Consider the following 21611-nt stretch of genomic DNA (forward strand, 5'->3'; position numbering starts at 1 on the left):
CTTCTCTTGCCGCTGGAAGGCCCGGGCGAGGTGGATTCGGACCACCTTGTAGGCGTCCTCCAACTGGGTCTGGCGGGTGCTTGGTCCTGGTGCTGGTGCGGTTCCTGGTCGATCCTCTGGATGTGGGCGGGCGAGCTCTCGGCCGTGCAGGATGTAGGCCGGAGTGTATCCGGTGGCCTCATGTCGGGCGGTGTTGATGGCGAACTGTAAGGCGGGGATTCGCTCGTCCCAGTCTTTGTGCCGCCGGCCTACGTACTGGCTGATCATTGTTTTAACCGTACGGTTCGCTCGCTCTACCGGATTGCATTGCGGAGTGTACACGGGGGATGTCCGATGTTGTATCCCGTAGGAAGCTAGCAAGGCCTTAATGCGTTGCGCGACGAACTGAGTCCCGTTATCGGACACCAGGGCGACCGGACACCCGTGCCGGTATATCAGGCGGTCGGTGAGTGCTCGGGCTACGGCTACGGCGGTGGCTTTTCTAAGCGGGACCATCTCGATCCACTTACTGAACCGGTCTTGTATGGTTAATAGCCAGGTATGGCCGCTAGTGGATCGAGGCAGGGGACCGATCAGGTCTACGGCGGCTTGTTCCCATGGTGCGCGGACGGGGGTGGCCATCATCCGTCCAGCCGGTCGTCGTTGACTGGCCTTGTGCCGCGCACAATTAGCGCACCCTCGGACGTACCGGGCAATCTCCCGAAACATGCCGAGCCAGTAATATAGCTGGGCCACCCGAGCCAATGTTTTGGAAATGCCCAGGTGCCCGGCGGCCGGGTCGTCGTGCATTCGCTGAAGCAGGGCGGGTCGTTGGTCTGTAGGCACGCACTGCTTCCATTGCTCTTCGGCTGGTGTTTCCCGGAAGTCCAGATCGTGGAGTATATGCCTGTACAATCGTTGATCCTGGATTTTATAGTCCGGGTGATCGGTCGGATGTCTCCGTACTTCGGCTAGTTTCCGGTGGTACCACCGGCATTTCGGCTGGGTCACCGCCAAAGCTTCCGGGAGGCGGGAGAGAGCATCTGCCACCTGGTTAAGTGTCCCGCGCTGGTACTGGATGTCGAAATCATGTTGTTGTAATTCGAACATCCAGCGGGCTAGTCGTCCGGTAGGGGCCTCGATGTGTTGTAACCACTTTAAAGCTTGGTGGTCGGTCACGACGGTGAATCGGTAGCCCTCGAGGTAATCCCGCATCCGGCGTATACCCCACACGACAGCCAAGCACTCTAGTTCGGTAGCGCTATAATTCTTCTCGGCTGCGTTGAGGGTCCGGCTGGCGTACGCGATAACCCGCTCTCCTTCGCCGAGGTGTTGAGTTAATACGGCCCCTAACCCGTGGGCGCTGGCGTCGGTTTGTAGTAGAAATGGTCGCGCAAAATCTGGACAGGCGAGGACAGGTGCGGTGGTTAAGGCCTGTTTTCAGTTTCCGGAACGCGGTTTCTTCTTCTTTTGCCCAGGTCCAGCGCGCTCTCTTTTTAGTGAGTCGAGTGAGAGGGGCGGCGATAGTGGAGAAGTCAGCGATGAATCGGCGGTACCATGACGCTACCCCCAGAAATTGCCGAACCCTGCGGAGGGTCGTGGGGGCAGGCCAATCGGTAATGGCTCGCACTTTCTCTGGGTCCGTCCGGATTCCGTGCCGATCGATAACGTGTCCGAGGTACCGGAGACTTGGCCGGCAGAAGTGACACTTTTCTGGGTTGAGGCGGAGTCGGGCGTCACGGAGGCGGCGAAAGACTTCGGTCAAGTGGCCTAGGTGCTCCTCGAAAGTACGGGATGCGACAACTATGTCGTCCAAGTAGACGAGGACGTGTGGTTCTAACTCGGGTCCTAGCACGGTGTCGAGTAGCCTGTTGGAAGGTGGCCGGTGCTGAATGCAGTCCGAATGGCATGACGCGGAACTGCATCAGCCCTCTCCCTGGCACCGTGAAGGCGGTCGCGGGGCGGCTCTCCAGAGTTAGTGGCACTTGCCAATACCCGCTGCGTAGGTCCAACGTGGACAAGTAGTGTGCGCCTCGTAGCTTATCCAAGGTGGCGGCAATGTGAGGCAGCGGGTATGCATCTTTCTCGGAGGCCGCGTTTAATCGGCGGAAGTCTATACAAAATCGGTAGGTCCCGTCTTTCTTCTTTGCCAGCACTATCGAAGAGCTCCAGGCGCTGGTGGAGGGCTCGATGACTCCTTCGGCTTCCATCTTTTGGACCTCTTGGTCGATCACGGCCTGCATGGCCGGATTACGGGGCCGATATCGTTGTTTAATGGGCGGCCCCGGTTTTAGCCGAATTTGGTGCGTGGCTTTGTCGGTCGGGCCGCGGACCGATTCGAATTTTGGAAGTTCGTTATTTAGAAAGGCCTGTAGCCTTAGCGCCTCGCTAGTAGTTCCTGGGCTGATACTGGCTGTCGCGATTCCATCTTTGGTTGTTGTCTCGGTGACAGGTCTGGGCGGCGGGCGCAGCTCGACTCCTAATTTCGCCCAGAGGTCTATGCCTATTAGTACGGCGTTGTCTAGTTGTGGTAGTACGGAGAAACGGTGGCGGTACGATTTTCCTCGTAACCTGACCGTTGCCTCGATGGTCTCGGCAATGGGGACTTGGGTCCCGTCGGCCAGGCGTATCTGGGCTGCCTTGAGATCTGGGCTAGACGGTGTGCGGTTGATTCGGCGGGCCGTTTCAGCGTTTACAAATGAGATCTCCGAGCCGGAATCGAGAAGGCCCCACAAATGTTGTCCGGCGATCTGGATCCGGAGGTGCGGTCTCGGGTTGTATTTTAGGCCAAGTCGGCCTGGACGACGGCCGCGACGTCTCCGGCCCGCACCCCGTTTCCCGTCGGGGGGTGACAGTCACGGGTGAGGACCCCGTCCTTGCCACATCTCGAGCAGAATTTCTTTGGAGGTCGCTGGCAGTGTAGGCGTGTGTGTCCTCGTTGCTTGCACCTCCAGCAACATTCCTCCCGACTGTAGACCGCGGAAGCTACGACCGGGGTGTGGCTTTGCGGCACGTCCCTTCGTCGTTCCTGTCTCCGGCGGTCGGCCTCTTCGTATTCGGTGGCTCGGATGCTTAGATCCCCGACGCTGAGCACGTCCGCCCGACGGATGTACAATTGGTACTCCGGATCCATGTTTTCGTAGAGCTGTTCCAGTTGGTCTAGGGGTGAATATCCCCCGGCGCGCCGCATCATGGTCAGGACCTCGGTGGCGTACTTTTGGAAGGACTCTTTAGGGCGTTGTTGACGTCCCTGGATCGTCCTTTTCATCTGTCTCTCATACCCGCTTGGCAGGTATTGCTGGCGGACAGCTTGGCGAAAGTCGGCCCAGCTGGCTATGGTATCGCGGATGTTGCGATACCACAGCAGGGCGTTTCCCCGTAAGAGTTCGGGTAGCCCTAACAGCATCTGGGCGTCGGTGTAGCCGTAGCCCAGGCACAGCTCTTCCGTACGCTCGAGGAATGCCAGGGGGTCCTTGCCCTCGAAGTGGCACCTCCATTTTCGGATCTGATCCATGATCCTGGCCGGTTCAACAGGAGTCGGGGTGGTAGCTTCTTCTTCTTTGGTTGGGCTTCCGGTGGCCATTTCGACGTTAATAGTGGGCACAGGTAGGTGAGTTCGAAATAGCGCGGGGTTTTGCCCGACAAATCGGCGGAGGCGTCGGCGGACCTCGTCTAAAGTTCCTTGGCTATCGATTCCGTGTCTTTTGGCCAAGGCAATAGCTTCGGATTTTGATAATTGATTTACCCACGCGGGCATCTGGATAGGCTTAAGCGAGTCGGGATCTCCACTGGGCAGGTCCCTGTTCGGGCGCCATGTAACGGTTCACCTTTCCCGACGCCGCGGATCGGCTCGCCGGTTCCAGGATTCGGGAGGAAGGGGGAGATTCAGACTTCGCTTATTCCTTATTAACAATGCTTTGGTTTATTCAAAAAGAAACAAATAAACAAAATGTTTGTTGGCATAAAGCCTAAATAGAGAAACTTATTGACTACCCGGTATAAACAAAATGCGGAGGCGTGTAGCCTGTAGCGGTGTCCGGAAAAGATTTACAAATTACCCGGTATAACTTAGAGATATGGTGTACGGAGGCGTATAGCTTATAGCAGGAAGAAATCGGAAACCGGGAAACCCGGCGTAACAACGAGAAACCCGTCACCCGGTGTATAGCAGAAAGAGACCGGAAACCGGGAAACCCGGCGTAACAACGAGAAACCCGTTGCCCGGCGTGTAGCAGGAAGAGACCGGAAACCGGGAAACCCGGCGTAACAACGAGAAACCCGTTGCCCGGCGTGTAGCAGGAAGAGACCGGAAACCGGGAAACCCGGCGTAACAACGAGAAACCCGTTGCCCGGCGTGTAGCAGGAAGAGACCGGAAACCGGGAAACCCGGCGTAACAACGAGAAACCCGTTCGCCCGGCGTGTAGCAGGAAGAGACCGGAAACCGGGAAACCCGGCGTAACAACGAGAAACCCGTTGCCCGGCGTGTAGCAGGAAGAGACCGGAAACCGGGAAACCCGGCGTAATGACGAGAAACCCGTCACCCGGTGTATAGCAGGAAGAGACCGGAAACCGGGAAACCCGGCGTAACAACGAGAAACCCGTTGCCCGGCGTGTAGCAGGAAGAGACCGGAAACCGGGAAACCCGGCGTAACAACGAGAAACCCGTTGCCCGATACTAAAGGTAGGAGGCCAGAAACCGGGTAAACCCGGCGTAACAACGAGAAAGCCCGTTGCCTGGCTAGGAGGTCCGGAACAGGACTGGTGCCGGCTCATCCGTCGAGCCGGCTTATATACCCTGCCGGCGGTTCCCCCACTCTACATCGAGGCTGTGGTGGGGATAACGCCGGCGTCGTAGTGGGGCGCCTCTGGGGGTTGTAGTGGGGCGCCCCTGGGGTAGGGTGACCCGTGTATCGCTTATGTTTTTGTGTTTAAGGGGCGCCTTAGGCGCCATAGCCTCAAGTGGCGGGCGGGTGATCGGCCCGCGAGGCGTTAGTAACGGCCACGCCGTTACAATGATTTCATTTTTTTGTTTAACGTGTGCTATGTGAAGTAATAAATACTTTTGTTAATGTGTTAAACTTGAATGTTCAATGAATTTTTTTTTTGATTCGGCACTGGCCTAACTTGCCATTTCCTTCGCGCACCAAATTCGGAGCGCGTCCACCCTACATCAAGATAGTTTAAATATCTCGTTCACATTGAAACATTTTTGGTCCTTCGAGCCGGATGAAGGAGTGGCAGCGATTCAAAGTGTTCATTGAGTGTTTCGAAAACAAACTCTATTGACAGTCTAAGTGATAATCCAGTACATGTCGATTCAATTTTACTTTTATCGGCGATAGTGACCTCCCACGTGATACCATCTATAGCAGTTCAATAACAGTCAGTGAATTTTAGTGTCGAGATGGAATCGGCATTTGCGAATTAACAAACTGCATTCCACTCGATAGGGCGATCTCTCGCTAATTTCAAAAAACTCGGTCGTTCAAACTGGACGCCCGCAAAAATTCGCTCAAGATTAGCGAGTTTGCAAGAAACGTGGAATCAGTGCGTGCGCAATCACGCGATTCTTATTCAACTTGTTCCCGAAGAAGACCGAGATGAATTAGACTACTTCAAAGATGATCAATTTGCCGCTCATGAAGATATTTATCAGACAGCCAAGGACTTCATGAACGAGTGCCTCGAGGAAGTAGCTCCGGTCGTAAGTCACGATTCGTCAACCGACACTACATTTTCTCGAAGCGAACCCGCGTCTTTTTCGTTAAAGCATCTTCCACCAATTAAACTACCTCCGTTTTCCGGAAAATCCGACGAGTGGGAAACGTTTCGAGATCGATTTCAAGCGCTAATTATCGATAATCAAGACCTTTCAGAATTTAGTAAAATGCATTTTTTAGTATCGAGTCTCACCGGCAGTGCTCGCGACGCGATAGCCGGCATTAAAGTTATTGCAGATAACTTTCAAGTAGCATGGAAAGCATTAACAGTCAGATTTGAGAATAAACGCAGACTAATTGAGACTCATTTATCTACTTTATATCATCTTCCTAAAATGACGCGCGAGTCAGCTGTCGAGCTCCACGCATTGCGCGACAAAACCGAGCAAGTAATTTCTACGTTAAACCGTCTCGATCGGTCTTCGGACGATATAGTTAGTGATTTGCTAGTTTACTTTATATCACAAAAGTTCGATTCTGCGACGCGTAGAGCGTGGAAGCTCAAAACGAGCGATAGCGATGATCCCCCAACTTATAAAGAATTAACACGTTTTCTATCATCGCGCGCTCTCGCTCTTGAAGAGCTTCATTCTTATGAAAGCGATAAATCGAAGTTACATTCGAAAGTGACGAGCGCAACAGCCACTGCGTCATTTGAATTGTCATGTTCGATGTGCAAGCAACAGCATATTTTCTCTAAATGTCCACAGTTTGTTTCAAAGAGTCCTCATCAGCGACGCGAGTTAGTGAAAAAATTCCGACGTTGCTTCAATTGTCTGAGCAAAAATCACTCGGTAAATGATTGTCAAAGCAAATTTACGTGTCGTTTTTGTAGTAAAAAACATCATACGATGATTCATATGGAATCGGACTCCTTGCGACAAACCAATTCTAACGTATCAAATGCGCATAACGAGAACGAAAATGCGGCGAGCGTGGCAGCGCTTACATCCATTACATTGACTACCGCTCCGACTCCGGTAGTCTTATCAACTGCCAAGGTAAACTTGCGTGCGCCTTCAGGCCGTTCGTTGACCGTCAGAGCCCTGCTTGACGGTGGATCGGAGCTTACTTTTATTTCAGAGCGAGTTGCACAAAATTTACGTCTAACGCGTATACGAACGTTTACGTCCACAACGGGAATCAGCTGCGTAAACACCGGAATTTGTCGCTCCGCAGCATTAATTTACATTACGCCTCGTGATAAACCCGAACCAATTTTTACTACCGTCGCCTACATTATGAAATCATTGACAAGATATGCTCCCAGAAGCGTTTCGAATTTGCATGAGTGGAAACACATTTCGAATCTCAAATTAGCCGATGATGATCCTACCGGATCAACGCAGATAGACCTCATAATCGGAGCTGACTTATACAATCAAGTACTCATTAATGTGCAGAATGGACCAGTCGGGCAACCAGGCGCCATACAATCACATTTTGGGTGGATCTTGTCAGGAACCACATCTGTTCCAAGTCATATCGAACAGAACACTTGCGTAGTTGGTTCAACCTTTATTTCATCGCTCGCGTCAAACAAAAATCAAGGTTCACGAGTTTCTAGGTCAAATCAAAGATATCAAGTGGTCGCTCATCATTGTTCGTTAGAATATCAATTACGTAAATTTTGGGAGAGCGAAGAAGCGCCTCAATTTAGACAACTCCCTCCCGAGGATAAGAGCTGTGAAGAGCACTTCCAGCGAACTCACTCGAGAACAGCAGATGGAAAATATATTGTGCGTCTTCTTTTTCGCGAAAACCTTCCAATTAAAAATAGGCGAATCCCGAGAAATAGCGGCGCGTCGACTTTCTTCACTGATTCACAAACTTAAAAGTCAACCCTCTATTACTTCAGAGTATTGCGAATTCATGCGCGACTACGAAGATCTAGGGCATATGCAACCCGTTTCTCCCGTAGAAACTCATCACTCACAAGTCGTGTACATCCCGCATCATCCAGTTATCCGAGAGGCAAGCTCCACTACTCGTTTAAGGGTTGTCTTCGACGCGTCTTGCAAAACGACCAACGGAACTTCTCTCAACGACCACATGCTTAAAGGCCCTAAGTTGCAAACGGATTTACAGGCCGTTATATTGCGTTGGCGACAATATAAATTCGTCTATTCCGCGGATCTAGCCAAAATGTACAGGCAAATTCTCGTCGATCCGAGAGACCGAGACTATCAGCGCATATTGTGGATCGACAGTAACTCAAACATTCAAGAATATCAATTACTTACAGTCACTTACGGTACCGCTTCAGCTCCATTCCTTGCGCTCCGAGTAATTAATCAATTGAATGAAGACGAAGGTCCTTCTTTTCCGTTGGCTTCCGCCATTTTGCGCGATAACATCTACGTTGACGACGTACTATTCGGAGCAAATGACATTTTGCAGCTAAGACAAATTCGTAATCAACTTCGCGAATTATTAAACCGCGGCGGTTTCACCCTTCGAAAGTGGGCAAGTAACCAATCGGAGTTGTTAACAGATATCCTATCTGCTGATCACGGTCTAGCTTGCTCGAAGACTCGAATCCGACGATAACTTGAAGGTACTCGGCATCTCTTGGAATCCCTCGCATGACAGTTTTCAATTCCAAGTCAACCTTCCTAATACCTTTCCTATCACAAAGCGAACGATACTTTCAACAATAGCTAAGTTATATGATCCTCTCGGATGGGTTACACCCGTCGTTCTTAAGGCAAAGTTAGTTATGCAACATTTGTGGCGACAAAAGATAGGTTGGGATGACCCCATTCCTAAAGAAATTCGGTCACATTGGAAATTAATTTACGATTCTCTTTCTCACATCACAGATATCAAATTGGGTAGATGGATAAACCGTGATTCAGACACAGCGAGTGTAGAATTACATGGATTTGCTGATGCATCAACCGTAGCTTTCGCCGCAGTAGTCTTTCTAAGAATAACCTCGCGTTCAGGACAAATCAAAGTCTCACTTCTTGCCGGACGATCTAAAGTCGCTCCCATTAAACTAATGAGCGTCCCTCGTCTTGAACTCTCAGCGGCAGTCATATTAGTTCGTTTGATTAATTTCATAAAAGAATCTCTTCATTTAACGAACGTTCCGATTCATTGTTGGACAGATTCCACCGTAGTTCTTGCTTGGTTGAACAAACACCCTTCAACCTGGAAAACTTTCATTTCTCATCGGGTGTCAGAAATCCAAACACAATTACCCGACGGTGCATGGCATCACGTAAGCACAACCGATAATCCCGCCGATTGCGCTTCGCGCGGATTACTCGGTTCCGAATTACATTCCCTTCGACTTTGGTGGCATGGGCCCTCCTGGTTAAGTCTCCCGCAAACGACTGGCCTAAGTCTATCAAAGTAACCTCACAAGAAACTCAATTAGAATTAAAAGCTTGCAAAATTCATCAAGTCAACGCTCCTGATTTGTGGGACTTAGCTTCCCGCTATTCTTGGTGGCCGAAATTAGTGCGCGTCACTGCATATGTTTACCGATTTATAGATAATTGCCGAACAAGGCGACAAGAAAAGCATGACAATCATCTCAATTCTCACGCTCTCACAGCATCCGAATTCAATCGAGCTCGGAATTTTTGGATACAAACAGCTCAAGCTGCCGTGTTCGAGAGCGAACTTCACAAATTAAAACTTAATCAAGCAGTATCTATAAAATCTCGTATCTATTCATTAACTCCATTTCTTGACTCCACCGGTTTAATACGAGTCGGTGGACGACTTGAACATTCACAATTATCATTTGAATCCAAGCATCCACTCTTGTTAGCCGACCATCCAATTTCTACTATGATTATTTCATATACTCATATCGTTTCTCTTCATACCGGCATTCAAGCTACACTCTCAAAATTACGACAACAGTATTGGATTATCAAAGCTCGAAGTTTAGTCAAATCAATTATTTACAAGTGCGTTAAATGCACACGGGAGAAGGCTCAAGTAGCTAATCAAATGATGGGCCAACTTCCCAATAGTCGCGTATCAGCACCCACTCGGGCATTCTCGCACAGCGGTGTCGATTACGCTGGCCCCGTACTCACACGCGCATCAGCTGGTCGAGGAATCGCCTCTCGAAAATCTTATATAGCAATTTTTATTTGTCTAGCAACTCGTGCTATTCACTTGGAGCTAGTCAGCGAGTATTCCACCTCCACCTTTCTGAATGCATTTCAACGATTTTGCGCCAGGAGAGGTTTACCCGAAGTCATGTATTCGGACAATGGCACCACTTTCACAGGAGCCGATCGAGAATTAGCACAAGCCTTTCGAGATGCGCAACGCGATTCCAATTTTCTTAATCTTATCGCTTCAGACAATATACATTGGAAATTCATTCCCCCTCACGCGCCCCATTTCGGAGGGCTCTGGGAAGCTGGTGTCAAAAGCGTCAAATATCATCTTCGTTGCGTGTTAGGGTCACATACTTTAACTTTCGAGGAGTTCACAACTCTACTATGTCGAATTGAAGCTTGCTTAAACTCCAGGCCTCTCTCTCCACTCACTGATTCATTGGAAGATTACGAAATTCTCACTCCAGGTCATTTTTTCATCGGCTCAGCACTCACTACCAATCCCGAGCCTTCCATTCTGCACCTTAATGAAAACAGATTGTCGCGATGGCAGTTATTACGGCAGATAACGGAACGCTTTTGGAGGTTGTGGCAAACCGATTACATTAACACCCTTCAACAAAAAACAAAATGGCGTAAAGAAAAACCGTCAATTCAAATTGGTTCGTTGGTTTTAATTCAGAATCCGTTACTCCCTCCATGCAAATGGGAATTAGGACGTGTCATTCAATGTCATCCAGGCTCTGACGGATTAACGCGAGTTGTCTCAATCAAGACTGCAAGCTCAGAATATAAGCGACCGATCACGAAGATATGCTTACTTCCGATAGAAGTTAAGTCCAGCGAACAAGTCTCGAGTCCCATCGCACTGTAAACCTACGTTTAGAGGCTCAGTATATATAAGATGCGTTCAATACAATAATTAATAAGTTTCGAAATTATAATTTCAAGGCGGGCGGTATGTTACGGATTCAATCGATTTCGTGACAGCATCGATAATCGAAGCAATAATAACTCGCATGAAGCCAGAGAGGCAGCACCTCCCGGCAAGCGTATTTATGGCTATTGTTCTCACCAATCACGCAGAATACACGTGAGAAGTAGCAAGCCACGAAAACAAAATTCCTTTGGGTTTTTCGGCAGTAAAAGCGAAGTCAGTCGTTGAAAGTCTCTCCAAGAGTAAAGTCGACATAAGTAAGCGCTCTCTTCAATTGAAAATCATTATTAATCAAGTCGGATTAAATGATATAAATCAAAACCTAAGACTATTACTGTGTGCGAGTACTGAGTTACGCGGAGTGTTGTGCATACAATTAGATTGCCGCGAATAGTCCGGCAATAAAAACGAGGCCTCGCGCTATCAAACAGGGCGCAACTCATTGTTTAAATACGAACTGTATAGTTCCTAATGATCACTCTCAATCAGCTCTCGGTTCACATGTCAGTGACCGTACATAAGTGTCTCACACTTAAGCAAGTTCACGTGTCAGTGAAATTACTCTCATGTTTTTCTTTCGTATGACGATTATTAAATCGTATGTAAGAACAATTAAAGGAAATTTAATATTTGTGTAGGAGGATATTTTGCGCATACAGATTAGCAGTGTCCTTCAAATCAAACATAGTCGACGAACAAACAAGTGCGAAAAAACATTCTATGTGTACGACGAACAAAGGTTATCGAAAATTCCTTCGAATTTCAGACTCGAAATTATGATCATGAATAACAAGCGTGATCGACGTATGCATACTCAGTGTATTATACTCGCATTGTTGTGAAGAGAATAATGAAATAACTTTGTTAATGATTTCATTTTTTTGTTTAACGTGTGCTATGTGAAGTAATAAATACTTTTGTTAATGTGTTAAACTTGAATGTTCAATGAATTTTTTTTTTTATTCGGCACTGGCCTAACTTGCCATTTCCTTCGCGCACCAAATTCGGAGCGCGTCCACCCTACATCAAGATAGTTTAAATATCTCGTTCACATTGAAACAAATACTAATAAAAAATGGTTTATTAATTTGACTGACACAATAATTCCATCCAATGTTACTAACTTTTTGCAATTTGGGAGTAAATTCGGCCTGCCGTTTAATAATGATAAAAAGTTGGCCATACACGAATTTATCAAGGATATGGAAGGAAATTCCACCAGTTACAACATCAAAAATTTAAAAACATTGCGCAACAATTTGGTTCCACAACTTTCCAATTTTTTACGTGGCAAAACTAAGTTTAATTCAATTCATGAAAAATTGTTTTGCATGCATAGATACACAAAGAAATTTTGCCATAATAATCCTGATATTCTCTTTACAAGGGCCGATAAGGGCAATTTAACAGTCGCGATGACAAAAAAATATTACACGGATAAGATGGAGGGCCTACTTAATGACAATAGCACCTATTCTATCATAAAAAAGAATCCATCCTCTAGAATAGAAAAGGAACTAAACGATACTCTTAAAAAATGGCAAAAAAAAAGGGTACATTTCCAATAAAGAATATTTTTTACTACGTTCCAGCGACTCCCTTCTTCCAAAATGTTATGGTCTCCCAAAAATACACAAGGAGAATACTCCATTTAGAATTATTGTGTCATCAATTAATACCACGCTATACTCGATTGCCACATTTTTACATAAAATTATATCAAATGGTATTCCCACGGTTAAAAGCAATATAAATAACAGTTTTGAATTATATAGCAAGCTTGCGGGTAAAAAAATTAGTACGGAAGATATCAGGAGACGCGGTAGCGTCTCCAGCCATGTTTAAACCTTAAAAGACCTTAAAAGACACTACAAGTCTCATATCCTGCACCATCAAAGTCCATTTTTTGGGGGTGTAGAACTACTAAACTATAAAAAATTTGGAATTGCACGAAATATAACCTGAAAGGCGGCATTGCCACGAGTAATTTGAGCCAAGAAGGAATAAAATCGGTCAAGCCGTTCTGGACATACAAGCGGTCAAAAAGTGACGTTTTTCATAAAAAATTAAGAAACGTCGTCTTCTTCTTCTCTGTCCGCGTCCGCTGACGTCATCAGGAATATATATATATAAATTTCTTCTCACCTTTCACTCACACTTCCCTCAACTTCCACCCACCCCTTTCCCTTCCACATCTCGTCCCTCCGCCCCCACCCCCACCCCCACACCCATCCCTCTTTCGCCCTTACTCACCCTCTTTCGTCCTATTTCAGTCTTTTCGTTCTCTCTCACCCTCTGTTGTCCTCTTTCACCCTCTTTCACCCTCTTTCGTCCTCTTTCACCCTCTTTCGTCCTCTCTCACCCTCTTTCATTCTCTCACCCTCTTTCACCCTCTTTCATTCCCTCTCACCCCCTTTCGTCCTCTTTCACCCTCTTTCGTTCTCTTTCACCCTCTTTCGCTCTCTTTCACCCTCTTTCGTCCTCTTTCACCTTCTTTCACTCTTTTGTCCTCTCTTACCCTCTTTCATTCTTTCTCACCCTCTTTCGCCCTCTCTCATCCTCTTTCACCCTCGTACGTCCTTTCTCACCCTTTTTCGTTCTCTTTCACCCTCTTTCGCCTATCTCGTCTTCTCTTACCCTCATTCGTTCTCTCTCACCCTATCTCCAAAAAATCATAAAAATGAAAAGGTCAAGCCATGTTCAAAAAAAGGTCCTCAAAAATTTAAACCTAGTCTGTACAATAAAAAACTGCACTCAAAAAACTATGATGTTTCTCAATGTCCATTTAGAAGTAATGTCAAAGCTCTTACAGAATAATTACTACAACATTTGAAGTAAGAAAAGTATTACATTAGAAGAAGATTAGATTAGAATAAGGATTCAACGTATTTTTAAAAGCTCTACACACGACAAAACTATATACAAATACCTTTTTCTTCTGTGTTTCTGAAGAAAATTGTAAGTCAAATGAAACCTTGCTATTCAAAACCTATTCTTCATGATCGCAAGACACTATTTTCTATTTAAAAAACGTCTGCTAAAATTTTAATAAATAGATATTATTTATGATAGAAATGAAAAATTTGTGCTTTAGAGTATATGAATAGTACATGGTTATTTCAAACACTGAACCGATGCATACAACAAAACTTTTCTCTGTCTGTTCAATAAATTACTGATAATGTTAAATCCCAATCACATATGCCACCCTGCCTAGGTTAATGGGAATATTTAAATCAATCATTATCAAAACACTAATACATTTTGTACTTGCACTTTGAGAACTATTTCACTTACTTTTCAGAGTCAAATTGATAAATTTTTTTTGTATATTTTAATGATATTTATTTCTCACTTGTATCTTGAATAATTAATATGTAATTTTTTATTGTATATTACGACAAATAATCAAACTTTTTAAGCGTATAGCTTTATTGTACTTGACCTGAGAACTGTACATTTATAAATTTTACTTAATATACACCCGTTTCAAGCAATAAGGCAAAGTTTTCTGATCAATAACTTACTCCCTGAAAATACAATATAACACAAATCGGAAGTTGATACGAAAATTCGAAATTTTACTAAAGAAAGATTGGAGGTTTTTAATTTATACAATTTTCACAACTCTTATTTCAATTATTTATTCTACCCATCGAAAGTTTTTTGAGAGTAGGCCGCCATGTTATTTTTTTTGAGTCATTAACAAATTGGTACTCTGGAATTACGAGCAATTATTTTTTATTGTACGGGCTAGTATGAATTTCAAATCAAATCTCTATAAACGACTATTATATTTTGTGCACTAAGAATAACATATCGCACTTATTTTCTAGAATCAAATTGTAATCAGTTTTACTTATATGTATGTATGTTCAATGTGAACTTGCACCTTGAATAAAATATCACAACTTTTCATGGTAATATATTATTACTAAATTTAGATAATATACACTTTACGTATGTTCACTTTGAACTGGCACCTTGAATAACATATCAGTTACTTTTCGTGATAATTTATTATTAGATCGTTTAAATTTTGAAAGGTTTAAATTTTTGAGTACCTTCTTTTGAACATGGCCTGACCTTTTCATTTTTATGATTTTTTAAGGATTTTAATATCGTTAGACGTGGTTTCACTTTTCACTAACATTCCGATAGATCTTGCAAGTAAAAGTGTGAGCAATAGATGGAATGACATTAACACACATACATTAATTCCAAAAAATGAATTTATTTCTATGGTTAAATTTATACTGTCGTCAACATATTTTACATTTAATAACATTGTTTACAAACAAGTTTATGGCACGCCTATGGGTTCCCCGTTATCGTCAATAATTGCTAATATTGTTATGCAAGATCTGGAGGAATCGATTATTAACACATTGGATTTTAATATCGGAATGTATTATAGATATGTAAATGACATTATTATGATGGCACCAAAAGATAAGATAGATGATATATTGAATAAGTTTAATAGTTACCATCAACGACTACAATTTACGGTTGAATACGAAATTAATACAAGCATAAATTTTTTAGATTTAAACATTAAGATCATCGACAACGTCATACACTTGGACTGGTTTCAAAAAAAGACTTGTTCAGGCAGAGTACTATCTTTCTTATCGAATCACCCCATGTGCCACAAAATAGGAGTGATTTATAATTTGATCGATAGAGCTGTTATTATCTCATCCCATATATCACAAGAAAAATATAGAGTTGTGTGTATTGAAACATTGTTGGACAACGGTTACCCTATTCATTTAATTTTTAAAGAAATAAATAGAAGAATAAAAGTAGTTAACAATTTGCAATTTAACAACAATAGAACAAAAGAAATTATAGAGGGAAATAATAAAAAATTTTTTGTCATTCCCTATATTAATAACATCTTGGAAACAATGGCATCGACAATTAAAAAATCAGATTTTAGAGTAGGGTACCGTTGTCTTAATAATCTCAACAAATTCATCAGAGTCCATAAGGACAAAAATGCGCATAATAGCAATAATAATGTCGTCTACAAAATTAATTGTAAAGATTGTGAAGCTTCATACGTTGGGCAAACCAAAAGAAAATTACGTACTAGACTAAAGAAGCATATAAATAACATTAAATTTGATTCTTCTAAGCATTCTGTGGTTTCGGAACATATTGTAGACTAGCTTTTCGGACCGCGCTTCGCGCGGTCCTCATATGGCCTATATTAAATCCGTTTTAACACAAAAAATTAATTCTTTTTTTGTATTACCGCGAACTACTTCCACATTTGTTGTCCGACTTTCACGAAATTTATATCAAAATAAATGTTTAAATTTTTTTTGGATGACTACTATGTTATCTATTTCTTTCTCCCAGATATTTTATTTTACACCGCGTTTTGCATATATTTAAATATTTATTATATATTTTTATTTTTATTTTCTTGTTTATTTTAATTTCCACACAATTTCATATTTTTTAAATATAAAACATTATTTTAGTTAATATATTATTAGCTATTATTAGCTCTCATACAATGTCATAATTCTTCAATTTACAAAATTTCTCTGTATATTACATTTTTTGTAAAACATTTTTCACTTTCTTCAATTAAATGTCCTTGATTGCTACATTCATCAATTTTAATTTTTACACTTTCTCTTTTTGTTGCTCTAGAAAATGCCACATAAAGTTGACCATGAGCAAATACAGGATGTGGCAAATAAATTCCAATTTTTTCTAAACTTTGTCCTTGTGATTTATTTATTGTCAGCAAATGACACTCGAATAGGAAACTGTCTTCGTTTAAACTTAAATGGCAGTTCCAAATCATTTGTAATTAAATCTATCCTCGGAATCATAACAATTTGTCCTCGAGCAGGACCTGTTATAACTTCTACATAAATTATATTATTTTTCAAATTAGTTATAATAAATTTTGTACCATTACAAAGTCCTTTTTTAGTATTTAAATTTCTTAATAAGATTACTGTAGCACCAACTTTTATTTTAAGCCGATGAACTGGCATTCCAGAAGGTGTCAGTGAGTTTAGAAACTCAGTTGGAAAATTTAATTGCTCCTGTGGATCATCACTTACAATACAGTCAATAGAGAGATACTCCTTTTCTTCTCCTTCCATTAGACAAAGAATTTCATCATTAATTTTGAAAGTATCCTCATTTTTAGGACAAAGAATCGCTCGATCTTGATTTTCTCTAATCCTTTTCATGGTAATTCTATCACCAAAAATCTCATTAATAAGAGATTCTTTTGATATAAAATCTTGTGGAATTTTAATCGTGTCTAGATTTAATCCATCTGTATTTGATAATTTACCATCTCCGAGTTGCATTAACCAATTTGCAAATTCTTTTTCTTCCGCAGTTCTCATATTTTGCTGTAATTTAACCTTAATTACATTCCTCCATATAGGGTTGTATTTTTACAGTCGATTCAATTATCGCTGTTTTGTGTAAATGAGGTACTACTGGAAGATTTTGTCTGAAATCTCCTGCAAATAAAATTACTTTTTCTCCAAATGGTTGATCATTCTTCATTAAATCCTTTAAAAGTTTATCAACTGCTGTTAAGGCATGTCCAACAGTCATGCTCACTTCATCCCATATGATTAATTTTGCATTGATCAATTCTCGTGCAGCTTGAGAATTTCCTCTAATATTTGATTTAGCTGCATCATCAATTGGAATTGTAAGCTTAAACAGAGAATGATAAGTTCTTCCTCTTTTCAGAAGTGTGGCTGCAATTCCAGTTGAAGCACATGGAAAAATTATTTCATTTCTTCCTCGAATAACACTTAGAAATGTGTTAAATAAATAGGTTAAATAAATAGGTTTTACCACTTCCTGCAAACCCGTCAATAAAAAACAAACGCTTAGGTTCATTTTCATTTTCAATTGCTCGCATTACTATATCATACACGTATTTTTGTTCATCATTTAGTGTAGATAATAAATAATCACCACGTATTTTTTCTTCATCTACATTATACTCTGTTTCGTAAATATTTATTTCAGTTGGATTTGGTAATTGAAATTTCTCACAACTACTTCCATTATTTATCAGAATTTGTTGTATATGGTTTAACGCCATATTTTCGGGATTTACAACATTATTATTTACAAAGTCCTCAATCATAAAATCTTTGTATTTATTCCAAATTGTTGGTACATCTATTGGATTTCCAAAGATGCAAATGTAAGCAAATAATTCTCGAAGTTGTGCAGGCATATTCGATTCTGTTGCTTCCTCCATCGTTTTTCCCCAAAAGTCATCAGTCTCTACTAAATTTTTTGCAATTGCTGCATCCTTAAACGTATTATAAATAATTCCATTTACATTTCTCAAATCTTCAAAACATTTTGCTCCAGTCACATGTAGTAGAAGAAGACGGAGATAAAATCTTTCAATATCTTTTATGCTTACTGTATATAGTCTTGAAATTATTTTTTCACCACCTTTTTTACGTGGCTTCCACTTAGTTTCTTTTTTATTATAAACATAATGATAAGGAATATCTGTATAAAGATAATTTGCTGCATTTTCATCATATTGATTTAATTTGAACCATGCAGTCAGCGTAGTATCTCGATTTAGCTCTCTTTGAGCAGCTTGTTCTTCATTTCCTGCTCAAAAATAAACCATTTGGCGATCAGGCAAATGAACTGCCAATCTTATTACTGTATGAGATTTCATGAACAGATCATATCCATTAAGTCTCCACATTGCTTCTGGAGCACTAACATATCTTGCATCCATGAATGAGTTAACCTCATCTATTCTAATGAATCTTGTACCATCTCGTGCTTGCACTTCAATTGCAGCACAATCAAATCCTTTATGAATATATTTATATAGATATTTTACGCTCTTCACTGATGAACATATTTCTAAATTAATATGTCGATTATATTTCATGATTAAATATGGTGAATACGGCACCACCCATCGATTATCCACTTCTTTATTTCTAACAATGTATTTTATTCCAATATCCCTACGTTGATAGATGGGATATCCATTTACATTAGCATTAGTTTTATCACTAAATTCTTTTGGAAATCCTTTTGAACATTTTCCATCGTCCCCAGTGCAAGGATATCTCCTCGAGGGATCTCCACATGGACCGTGAATCATGTGTTTCAAAACTTTTTTATTAAGTTCTGAATATTTTTCTTCATTAGGAATTTCAGCCCATACCATCATATCAATGACTTCTTGAAGTCGGGGCTTATCTTCATCGCTCAACATTGCAAGTAAATGCAAATGTGGAAGTCCTCTTTTTTGAAATTCAATCACACCTGCATAAGCTATAATATTTCCAAAAATTTTATTTTGAATTAAATCCTTTAAAATCTCTTTGACATCCAAATTAAATGTTTTAGCGACTAAATCAGGTCGAAACTCTATTTGACATCCATCAAGATTATCCTTAATTTCAGGACATTGAGGATTGCAAGTCATGGTTAGAAAAATGTCTGGTTTACCATACTTTCTTACCAAAGACATGGCATCTTGGTATCTTTCTTGCATGTTCCTTGGACTGCCCATAAATGAAGATGGTAATATTACAGGTACACCAACTGTAATTCCCTCATTTTGTGCTCGATTATCAAGGTGATCCATTAATCCTGAATAAAGTTCTGCTCTTAATTGAGGTTGATTTAATTTAATATAATTAAGTCTATTGGCTTCAGTTTTCATATAGGCATCAAGTATAAATTGACATCTCAATTTGCCTGCTCTTTTAAATTGGCTAAATTCGGCTCTTGGTGCCAGCAGATGAGCATAATAATCCATTTGAGTTACTTTAAATTCTGAATATTTAGAATTATAAGATTTCATTTCTGAATGCCATCCATCGTTACCATATGGATATAACAAAGGATAACACATTGGGTCACACTTTTTGTCCAGAATTGATATTTGTTGAACATCGTTTGAATTTTTATTATAAATCCGAATGTCTCTTTCAAATGGAGGCTCACCATCTACATTCTGAAAGACCACAGCTATTTCATTAGCTTGTGGAGCATTATATTTTCTTTGATCATGTTGAGGATCGTTTCGAAAGGACAACATTAAATTTATATTTTTATTACATAGAAAGCAATTCGAATAACATAACTAATCTCACGACAATAAGAAACATAGCTATTCCACAGTTCTTTGTTTTTTTAAACAACAATACTAGGAAAGACATAATTAATGACAAACTTACTTTTATGTACAAAAAAACCATGACATTTTGTAAACAAAATCCCAGCATCATTTTCACAAGAGCAGACAAGGGAAACACGACCGTAGCAATGACCAAAGAATTTTATATAGACAAAGTTGAAGAATTATTAAATGACAAAGATAATTATATGACAATCAAAAACAATCCAATAATAAAAATAAAAAAAGACCTTAACAAAAATTTAAAACAATGGTTAAAAAATGAATGGATCACAAAAAAAGACTATTATTGTTTAAGTTCCAGTGATTCAGTGCTTCCTAAAGCATATGGCTTGCCCAAAATTCACAAGGAAAATGTTCCATTCAGAGTAATAGTATTGTCGGTCAATACAGCACTACATCATTTAGCTGCATATTTACACAACATTTTAGTGACAAGTTTACCCAAAAGGAAAAGTCATGTTAACAATAGTTTTGAATTGTGCAACGCATTGTCTGATCTTAAATTAAATAATAATGAAACAATCGTATCTTTGGATGTGATATCGTTGTTCACAAATGTTCCTGTGGACCTTGCAATAGACAGCATAAATAATAGATGGCATTACATTGAAAACCACACATCAATAGACAAAAATGAGTTTGTTAATGTAATTAAATTCATTTTGACTTCAACGTACTTCACATTCAACGAAACGATCTATAAACAAATACATGGAACTCCGATGGGATCGCCTTTATCTCCAATTATTGCGGATATTGTCATGCAAGATATAGAAACTAGGATTCTTGAAACTATAAAGGTTAATATAAGGTTTTACTATCGCTACGTCGATGATATCTTGCTTTGCTTGCCGGAAGATCAAGTCACATATCTAGTAGAAAAATTTAATGATTGTCACGATAGATTAAAATTCACAATAGAAAGAGAGGATAACCGTAGCATAAGTTTTTTAGATATCTCACTCAAAATTATAAATAACATAATATACATACATTGGTTTCAGAAAAAAACATTTTCGGGTAGAACACTCTCATATCATTCAAATCATCCTATATGCCACAAAAAAAATGTAATATATAATTTAGTAGACCGGTCAATATTATTATCACATCCCCGTTTTCATAGTAAAAATTTAACATTAATCATAGAGATTTTATTGAGCAATAGTTTTCCTCTTGATCTCATTTTCTCAGAAATCAATAATAGACTGAAGTTCCTTATTGTTAATAGATTAAACAAAGAAATGACTCAAGATATAAATAACGAAATCATAAATAATGACAATAATAAAAAATTCATAGCGATACCTTATATTGAAAGAATCTCGGAACTAGTAGCATCAGAATTAAAGAAATCAAATATAACAGTAGGATACAGATGTCTAAAGAAATTAAACAGAGTCATAAAAACGCAAAAAGACAGAGATAAGCTCCAAAATAATTCGGGGGTCATATATAAGATTTCGTGTAATAATTGTGATGCTACATATGTAGGACAGACGAAAAGACAATTAGGTACAAGAGTAAATGAACATAAAAATAATATTAGATTAGATTCAGCAAGGCACTCGGTGGTTTCTGATCATATTGTAAAATTTACACACAATTTCAATTGGAACGACACAAAAATCCTAGATTATGAAAAGAATTATTATAAAAGGTTGATATCAGAAATGATATATATTAAAGA

The 21611-nt window shown here is 40.9% G+C and overlaps 3 protein-coding genes across 3 annotated transcripts; 2 read left to right on the forward strand and 1 right to left on the reverse strand.

Moving 5' to 3' along the window:
• Nucleotides 1-3491: 3491 nt before the first annotated feature.
• Nucleotides 3492-9346, forward strand: LOC114936016 (uncharacterized). The gene is made up of 4 exons (XM_085481866.1): nt 3492-3585; nt 5431-7323; nt 7559-7986; nt 9203-9346. The coding sequence occupies exons 1-4, from the start codon at nt 3492-3494 to the stop codon at nt 9344-9346; spliced, it is 2559 nt and encodes an 852-aa protein (XP_085337992.1).
• A 158-nt stretch (nt 9347-9504) lies between these two features.
• On the forward strand, nt 9505-10662 carry LOC114936015 (uncharacterized). The gene has a single exon (XM_029308984.1). The coding sequence runs from the start codon at nt 9505-9507 to the stop codon at nt 10660-10662; it is 1158 nt and encodes a 385-aa protein (XP_029164817.1).
• Nucleotides 10663-17130: 6468 nt separating this feature from the next.
• LOC146723494 (uncharacterized) lies at nt 17131-19819 on the reverse strand. The gene is made up of 6 exons (XM_085481867.1): nt 19726-19819; nt 19225-19554; nt 18739-19047; nt 18164-18363; nt 17782-18046; nt 17131-17408 (listed from the first exon to the last, which is right to left on the reverse strand). The coding sequence occupies exons 1-6, from the start codon at nt 19817-19819 to the stop codon at nt 17131-17133; spliced, it is 1476 nt and encodes a 491-aa protein (XP_085337993.1).
• Between the last annotated feature and the right edge of the window lie 1792 nt (nt 19820-21611).

The sequence above is a fragment of the Nylanderia fulva genome, unplaced genomic scaffold (genome assembly GCF_048542155.1).
Source record: "Nylanderia fulva isolate GAGA-0341 unplaced genomic scaffold, ASM4854215v1 Scaffold192, whole genome shotgun sequence".
In the NCBI taxonomy this organism is placed as follows: Eukaryota; Metazoa; Arthropoda; class Insecta; order Hymenoptera; family Formicidae; genus Nylanderia; species Nylanderia fulva.

Excerpts from the sequence above, each read along its gene's own strand:
- LOC114936016 (XM_085481866.1), top strand. The coding sequence starts at position 3,492 with ATGATCCTGGCCGGTTCAACAGGAGTCGGGGTGGTAGCTTCTTCTTCT. Across the intron at positions 7,324-7,558 it reads TTCGTTAGAATATCAATTAC|AGTATTGCGAATTCATGCGC; the intron begins GTAAATTTTGGG and ends CTATTACTTCAG. Across the intron at positions 7,987-9,202 it reads CTCCATTCCTTGCGCTCCGA|ATAATTGCCGAACAAGGCGA; the intron begins GTAATTAATCAA and ends ACCGATTTATAG.
- LOC114936015 (XM_029308984.1), top strand. The coding sequence starts at position 9,505 with ATGATTATTTCATATACTCATATCGTTTCTCTTCATACCGGCATTCAA.
- LOC146723494 (XM_085481867.1), bottom strand. The coding sequence starts at position 19,819 with ATGTTGTCCTTTCGAAACGATCCTCAACATGATCAAAGAAAATATAAT. Across the intron at positions 19,048-19,224 it reads GTCTTTGGTAAGAAAGTATG|CTTATGCAGGTGTGATTGAA; the intron begins GTAAACCAGACA and ends GAAATATTATAG. Across the intron at positions 17,409-17,781 it reads GATAAATAATGGAAGTAGTT|CTAAATCAAATATTAGAGGA; the intron begins GTGAGAAATTTC and ends TTGATGATGCAG.